The sequence below is a fragment of the Procambarus clarkii genome, chromosome 5 (assembly GCF_040958095.1).
Source record: "Procambarus clarkii isolate CNS0578487 chromosome 5, FALCON_Pclarkii_2.0, whole genome shotgun sequence".
Lineage (NCBI taxonomy): Eukaryota > Metazoa > Arthropoda > Malacostraca > Decapoda > Cambaridae > Procambarus > Procambarus clarkii.
In genome coordinates, this window is record NC_091154.1 from 4252190 (window position 1) to 4261007 (window position 8818).

The window sequence follows — 8818 nt, forward strand, 5'->3', positions numbered from 1 at the left end:
TTACCGACGTCTTTACGGATTCTCGGCATTCACAGCTCTGACACACACACTGTCACACACACTGTCACACACCACTGTCACACACACTGTCACACACTGTCACACACTGTCACACACACTGTCACACACTGTCACACACTGTCACACACACTGTTACACACTGTCACACACTGTCACACACACTGTCACACACACTGTCACACACACTGTCACACACTGTCACACACACTGTCACACACTGTCACACACACTGTCACACACGCGGTCACACACACTGTCACACACACTGTCACACACACTGTCACACACACTGTCACACACACTGTCACACACACTGTCACACACTGTCACACACACTGTCACACACGCGGTCACACACACTGTCACACACACTGTCACACACACTGTCACACACACTGTCACAGGCCTGACACAGTTCCCCCTCTGACTTCTGGCCTGAAAGGAACCAAACCCGCCCTAAAATTACGACCAATCACCGCCATTCAACAAACTAAATTATCTGCGTGATTGGCTAGACTTGTCGCCCTCGCAGCGACGAATGTCATTGTAGCGAGGTCAATGCTTAGCCAATCACGTCTCTTTTGTGTGCTCAATTGGCGACGTGATTGGCTGGGATTAACGAGATTAGTTTCAATGGTTTTTTGCTGAAAATACTCATATATATTCATCAATGTTGAGCCCTAATGACGGATATTGATGATTTAAAGTATTATTAGTCCATTAAACGAGCTCCCTGCATGAAGCAGACCACAATAGTTGTCTTTATCGGGGGGTTTTATTGACTTCTAGGCGGGGTAGAAGCAATATGTGAAGAGTCAATACTGTGAAACAGCGAAATATGACAAGTCCTGCTGTGAGAATGGAACGTGGGACCTCTTGGCGGTGACCCCCTCACCCCACGCTCAGGGTGAAGGATTACGGCTCAATGTTGCGTAAGTTGCATTCAACTTCCCACATGACTCAAGTTGATAGGTCTTAATAACCCTCCAGAGGTTGATAGGCCTTAATAACCCTCCAGAGGTTGATAGGCCTTAATGACCCTCCAGAGGTTGATAGGCCTTAATGACCCTCCAGAGGTTGATAGGCCTTAATAACCCTCCAGAGGTTGATAGGCCTTAATAACCCTCCAGAGGTTGATAGGTCTTAATAACCCTCCAGAGGTTGATAGGCCTTAATAACCCTCCAGAGGTTGATAGGTCTTAATAACCCTCCAGAGGTTGATAGGCCTTAATGACCCTCCAGAGGTTGATAGGCCTTAATAACCCTCCAGAGGTTGATAGGCCTTAATAACCCTCCAGGGGTTTTTAGGCCTTAATAACCTTCCAGAGGTTGATAGGCCTTAATAACCCTCCAGAGGTTGATAGGTCTTAATAACCCTCCAGAGGTTGATAGGTCTTAATAACCTTCCAGAGGTTGATAGGCCTTAATAACCCTCCAGAGGTTGATAGGCCTTAATAACCCTCCAGAGGTTGATAGGTCTTAATAACCATCCAGAGGTTGATAGGCCTTAATAACCCTCCAGAGGTTGATAGGCCTTAATAACCCTTCAGAGGTTAATAGGTCTTAATAACCATCCAGAGGTTGATAGGCCTTAATAACCCCCCAGAGGTTGATAGGCCTTAATAACCCTCCAGAGGTTGATAGGCCTTAATAACCCCCCAGAGGTTGATAGGCCTTAATAACCCTCCAGAGGTTGATAGGCCTTAATAACCCTCCAGAGGTTGATAGGCCTTAATAACCCTCCAGAGGTTGATAGGCCTTAATAACCCTTCAGAGGTTGATAGGTCTTAATAACCATCCAGAGGTAGATAGGCTTTAACAACCCTCCCAGGGTAAGGCCATAAGTCCCACACTAGGACCTGCCTTACCCTACAGAGTTATTCATCAACTTGCTTCCATCCTGAGCTGTGGCTGAGAGCACGGTCGACATAAGCGTTAACAACACTCCTCTTGTACCTGTCTGGGCAGTCACTATTGGCACTGAGGCACATTCCTATGTTTGTTTCCTTAGTGTAGACTGCAGTATGGAAGCCTCCGCTCCTTTCCATGACTGTTACATCTAGAATGGGCAGCTTCCCATCCTTCTCCATCTAGTAAGTGAAACTCAACTCAACACAGAATTCCGCTCAAATGCCTCCTTCAGCTCCTGCAGATGTCTGACATTAGGTACCTGTGTAAAAATGTCGTCAACATACCTGCAGTATATGGCGGGTCTCAAGTTCATGTCGACTAAGACCTTCTGCTCGATGGTACCCATGTAGAAGTTCGCGAACAGGACACCTAGGGGAGAACCCATGGCAACCCCATCTACTTGCTTATACATGTGCCCATCCGGGCTCAAGAAGGGTGCCTCTTTAGTACAAGCTTGGAGTAGTTTCCTTAGAATGTTTTCTGGTATGTCAAGAGGAGTACAGGCCGGATCACGATACACTCTGACCGCTCACAGGATGAGTATGGGATGCACAATAAACTAGCCGCCTTCGGCGGCAACAATCAAAAATCAATCTGTCCGCTATCATCCAAATTGTTTCATTCACAGGTACGCTGATAAACTGATTCTACGTCCAACGAGGCTCTTATCCCTGTGGCCCGTGTTCCCCGCAGTAAGTCAACAAATCCCTTTGGAGACTTCAGGCTGAAACCACAAGGTACATAAGGAGTCAGCAAGCCGTTGAGTCGCTTCGCCAGTCTGTACGTGGGTGTGGGTATCTGGCTGATGATTAGCCGAAGTGGGTTTTCAAGCTAGCGGGTCTTGATATTTCCATTTGCATACCCAGGTTTGTATTCCCCAATAACCTTTGGCAGGTGGAGTCCGGATTTCTTGGCATTCACAGTTTTGATCAATCTGTTTACCTTTGTTTTCAATTCGGATGTAGTGTATTTCGTTACCCTTTGGAATTTAGTTTGGTCAGAGAGTATGAGGTTCATTTTCGCCAGATATTCGTCTTTTTTGAGAATGACATATATTGGCGACTTGTCACCTTTCCTGACGACCTCCATCGTCATGTCACTTCTCCACCTCTCCATCTCCTTGTTCTCACGAAGGCTCTTAGCTGCCGCTTCGAGCTCGGGGGACAGTATGATGCTCCTGTAGTTGCCGCGAATCTTTCCTCCTTCTGCAATAAGTTCTGCTTGCAAGGTGTCTTTAGTGGTAACCTTTTGCATCTCGAGGTCGAATATGTCGTCCAATAGGATCTCCAAATCCACTTTCCGGGAATGGTAGGAAGGACTGGGGGAGAGGGAAGGTTGCTGTGGTTCAGCAACGCACATTGGTGAGCCACAGCAACGCGTGGCCGGGTACTGCTAGTTACTAAATATGAGAGAAAGTGAGATCAATACCTGAAGCACGAAACACCTGTATCAATCTTTATGTTTTTTTTCACTTCAGAAGAAATTTAGGAAATTAACTGTACAAAGGTTCCCTTTACTATAGCCTGGGAGCCAAGAGGTGCGTTTCATTGATTCTTGTCAAGATGATCAGCGGCGGAGAGTTCGAATGGTTGCCAGTTGCAGACCACAAACCATCATAACAAGGCAATCTAAGCTTTCCTTACCGACACAACCGGTTGGGAGAGGAGGCAGGTTCTGAGCAGAGGAGATGACGGCTAACCCAGCCACTAAGACCAGCCACAGATGTGGTGCACCACCACACCTCCACACCACCACCACCACTCTCATCGCCGCCACAGTCTGTAAGAGAGAGAGTACGAGGTCAGTCTATCAGAACGGCGCTGTTTGGGCAATATTAAGAGTTCAGGACCAATATTAACCTCTGGAGAGTTATTAAGGCCCGTAACCTCGGCCAAAGTTACGGAAAATCCTGTCTGAACGCGAGTTAAGACCAGTATATGTCGATCCCGTCCTAACGACTCCCTGTGACAGAACCCGTTACCACAACGACCCGCATATATATATTAACTAAGATAGTGATATGAGAAGAGTAACGCCACACGTGTTCATCCGCAGAGCAACTGGACTGTTGTTACTAGTCCATGTTAACCTTTAACGATCCGTCAACATATCGCTCAAGAAACTGTTAGGAGGAATTTAAGATACAGTATATAGTTTCCTGTGACCGATACGCTATCCTGTGTGAGCCAGTGACTGCCCCCCCCCCCACGCCAGCAGTTACACAGAGTGTGAGAGAGATTGGGTAAATGTAAACCGGTTATCACAGTGAGTGTTCCGTAACTAATTACTGTATCTTGATCAGAAGTGGATATTCCTTGTGCTGAAGACAAGTCAACCTTACTGCCTCGTCAGCCAGCCACGGGACAGTTAGCCAGGTGAGGCAGCAGGTAAGTACGACACTTACAGTAAGTCTATGATTACTGTAGTTGGCCTGAGTGTAATATTACACTTTCTACACATTTACATATTATTAGCGTGATTTATAATAACTATATGTATTGTAATTGTGTAGTTTAATATATACCATCATTGTGTATAATCATGTCCGTGTATGGTACCCTTTTCTTTCTCGTTCTAGGAGAAAACAGATTGTAAACTGGGTGATTACCCAGTTAATTACCCGTGATTGCAAGTCTCTGTGTGGTAATTGTAGTCATTAATTAGTGTAACAGTGCTGTGTTGAGGTCATTTAACACTAGAGTTTAGAGCTGTGATTGACTACTGAGTTTGTTGGTCTACGTGACGCGGTATTGTACTAGTTTGTGATTAATTAAAGAACCAGTGAGACGTAATTTGTGTTAGTAATTAACGTAATGTGATGCATAGTTAATCTTTCTCAGGTTGTCTACGTGAGAAGCAATTAGCGTCAATCACCGCGTGTTTAATTAGCTGACAGTAATTGGGGTGATTACTCACTGATTGTTTAATGATGTTGTTATAAGCAATTAATGTAGTTAAGCCTTGTTGGATTGTTTGACTGTTGATGATTGCAATTATAGTAAAGTACCTTGATTTATTGACTGTCCAGATGAGTTAATTAACTTAAACAATTGTCATCGCTAATTATCATTAACGTAATTAAAATGGTATGTTTTGATTGGAATTGATTACATAAGGATTACATAATAGGTTATTAAGACCTATCAACCTCTGGGGGGTTATTAAGGCCTATCAACCTCTGGAGGGTTATTAAGCTATCAACCTCTGGAGGGTTAAAGCTATCAACCTCTGGAGGGTTATTAAGGCCTATCAACCTCTGGGGGGTTATTAAGGCCTATCAACCTCTGGAGGGTTATTAAGGCCTATCAACCTCTGGAGGGTTATTAAGACCTATCAACCTCTGGAGGGTTATTAAGACCTATCAACCTCTGGAGGGTTATTAAGACCTATCAACCTCTGGAGGGTTATTAAGACCTATCAACCTCTGGAGGGTTATTAAGACCTATAAACCTCTGGAGGGTTATTAAGACCTATCAACCTCTGGAGGGTTATTAAGGCCTATCAACCTCTGGAGGGTTATTAAGACCTATCAACCTCTGGGGGGTTATTAAGGCCTATCAACCTCTGGAGGGTTATTAAGACCTATCAACCTCTGGAGGGTTATTAAGACCTATCAACCTCTGGAGGGTTATTAAGGCCTATCAACCTCTGGAGGGTTATTAAGACCTATCAACCTCTGGAGGGTTATTAAGGCCTAACAACCTCTGGAGGGTTATTAAGACCTATCAACCTCTGGAGGGTTATTAAGGCCTAACAACCTCTGGAGGGTTATTAAGACCTATCAACCTCTGGAGGGTTATTAAGGCCTAACAACCTCTGGAGGGTTATATTAACCTCCGGTTGTAACGTTTCCAAACTTGTAAACTGCTTAATAAATGCAAACACAGCCGCAATGATTAAGGGAAGATGTACAGGTTTCGTAAAGACTTGACGGATCCTGATTCTGCCCTGTAACCTTACCTATGTGCGGGAACTATGAGGTCAACTTGTCAGCGGAAATAATGTTGTGAGAAATTGAAGGCCTGGACCGTCTGCGTCCTCCCTCAACGCTGTCTGGGCCGATACTGACTCCCGGACCAGTCACCTGCCGCCACTGGCGGAACACGCAGTGACGTCACACTACGTGCGGTGACGTCACTCTATGCAGTGACGTCACAATGCATGTAGTGACGTCAGGCCGGACGCGATGAACCGTTGCTCAACTGTTTTGGACCCTGCGCGCGCAGCGTCCAGGACTGACGTTGATTTAACCGTTAATTAACGGCTTGAACGGTGAGTCAACGAGAGCAACCTACCCTACCCTACCCTAGCCTAACCTACCCTACCCTAGCCTAACCTAACCTACCCTAGCCTAACCTACCCTACCCTAGCCTAACCTACCCTACCCTAGCCTAACCTACCCTACCCTAGCCTAACCTACCCTACCCTAGCCTAACCTACCCTACCCTAGCCTAACCTACCCTACCCTAGCCTAACCTACCCTACCCTAGCCTAACCTACCCTACCCTAGCCTAACCTACCCTACCCTAGTGTCACCTTCCCTACCCTAGCCTAACCTGCCTCAACCTGAAGTATCTCAGCCTCCCTTAACAACGTGCAACAGCCTAGCGTACCTGAACTAGCCAATTCAGTCCTCGGGTAATCAAGACCAATAGTATAAAGCATGGATATAACCTTACCCAGCTCTTCAGAATGACACGCTGGTGGTAGGGGACTGTCATAGGTGTGTCCGGGGTCGCTCCAATTGCCTCGACTAAAAAAAATTAGTTCCTATAGCGACTCCACTGAAGTCCGAAACTGTGGTTCTGTTTTCCATAGAGTGAGGGAGAGAGAGTGTATATATGATACAAAAGTCCATATACCTGCCCAACACCACAACAGGCATCTCGATCACCGCATCCAATAGTTTTATTTATAGGTACATTACTTCTCGCACATGACAAATAGTAGCCAAACATGCAACAGTTTCTTCAACAGCACTATATATATATATATAGCAACCCGTTCTCGCAAATTTAATAAGTCAATATTGACTTATTAAATATGTGCATAGGTGACATACTTAACATAATAGATACCCTTAAAAAAGATTCATAGAAAACACCGACCTTACCTAACCTTGTTAGTATCTTAAGCATCTTATTGCTTCGTAATTACAATTATTACTTAACCTATACCTATTATAGGTTAGGTAATAATTGTAATTACGAAGCAATAAGATGCTTATCTTAACATACTAAGTAGGTTAGGTAAGGTCGGTGTTTTCTATGAATCTTTTTAAGGGTATCTATTATGTTAAGTATGTCACCTATGCACATATTTAACAAGTCAATATTGACTTATTAAATTTGCGAGAACGGGTTGCAACATATATATATATATATATATATATATATATATATATATATATATATATATATATATATATATATATATATATATATATACACACAAGGTTACACATTTACATATCTGATTGTTTACAAAAAGAGAACATTAAGAGGAAATAAGGGAAAGTTGTAGATTTCTTCGTACTCCTTCGACGCCGGATAGAAACCGAGGACGCAGCAGGCATGTCCCCTCTGGATTGCTACTGTGAGACGCTGAAAGAGAAAACCTGCTGCTCTAGGGGTCTCTGGTATAGTGTCAATGAGCCTAGAACCAACGTCCTTAAGAAACCTTCTTGCGCTCTCTTCCCATGGATCTAGGGTCTCAGATCCTATTACATATAGAAGTTGAATTAGAACTAGAATTAGAAGAATTAGAACTATTAGAACGAAGTTGTACCGATGATCTATTTCCTTGTCTGGTCATTCCGTCCAGTCGGCCGGCAAAGATAGCAGTTACGGTTCAATAGATTGCAGGGCTCTCTCTCCGCTGGACACTGAGCAGAGGCAAGGCTCCTTTTAATGATGTCATTGACTTCGTCGTGTCTAGAGTGCCGACCACCAGATATTCCACAGCGCAGGCTTGCAGTCCATATTCGTCTGCCTCTGCCGTGCCTCAAATACACCTATGAACAGTGTGGATAGGGGCAGCAAGGCGGAGAGCGACTGCAATACGGAGCTCCTGCGGATCAAGACGTGTGCCTGTCGCAGACACAGGGAGTGATGAGAGGAGGCACCATATGTGCAGCACGACTGAACACCACGGACGAGACAAGGAGTGAACACAGACTAGGACACTACACAATCCCTCACCATCAAACACCCACTCACAGTGATTGATGATGATTAACCGCCCAGGAACCCACTCACAGATACGCGAGGCCATATATATATATATATATATATATATATATATATATATATATATATATATATATATATATATAACTACGGGTCAATAATACCAAAATAGAACCATTTGTGTGAGGTACACCGAGTTCTGTTACTCCAACCTGGATCAGAATGGTACATGGGAATACGGAGCTGGACACACCGTAACGACAGTATGCAGGGAGCCTATCAACCTCTGGAGGGTTATTAAGACCTATCAACCTCTGGAGGGTTATTAAGGCCTATCAACCTCTGGAGGGTTATTAAGGCCTATCAACCTCTGGAGGGTTATTAAGACCTATCAACCTCTGGAGGGTTATTAAGGCCTATCAACCTCTGGAGGGTTATTAAGGCCCATCAACCTCTGGAGGGTTATTAAGGCCCATCAACCTCTGGAGGGTTATTAAGGCCCATCAACCTCTGGAGGGTTATTAAGGCCTATCAACCTCTAGAGGGTTATTAAGGCCTATCAACCTCTGGAGGGTTATTAAGGCCTATCAACCTCTGGAGGGTTATTAAGGCCTATCAACTTCTGGAGGGTTATTAAGACCTATCAACCTCTGGAGGGTTATTAAGGCCTATCAACCTCTGGAGGGTTATTAAGACCT

At 44.6% G+C, this 8818-nt stretch overlaps 1 protein-coding gene across 1 annotated transcript in view; it reads right to left on the reverse strand.

Moving 5' to 3' along the window:
* The window catches only part of LOC123765074 (mucin-3A), a 40290-nt gene extending 34301 nt beyond the window's left edge, over positions 1-5989 (reverse strand). Inside the window, exons 1-2 of the mRNA XM_069338588.1 lie at positions 5893-5989; positions 3576-3711 (exon numbers count right to left, since the gene is read on the reverse strand). Of these exons, the coding sequence (XP_069194689.1) occupies positions 3576-3699 (124 nt within the window). The 5' untranslated portion in view covers positions 3700-3711; positions 5893-5989. The remainder of the gene's footprint in view (positions 1-3575; positions 3712-5892) is intronic.
* Positions 5990-8818: the final 2829 nt, after the last annotated feature.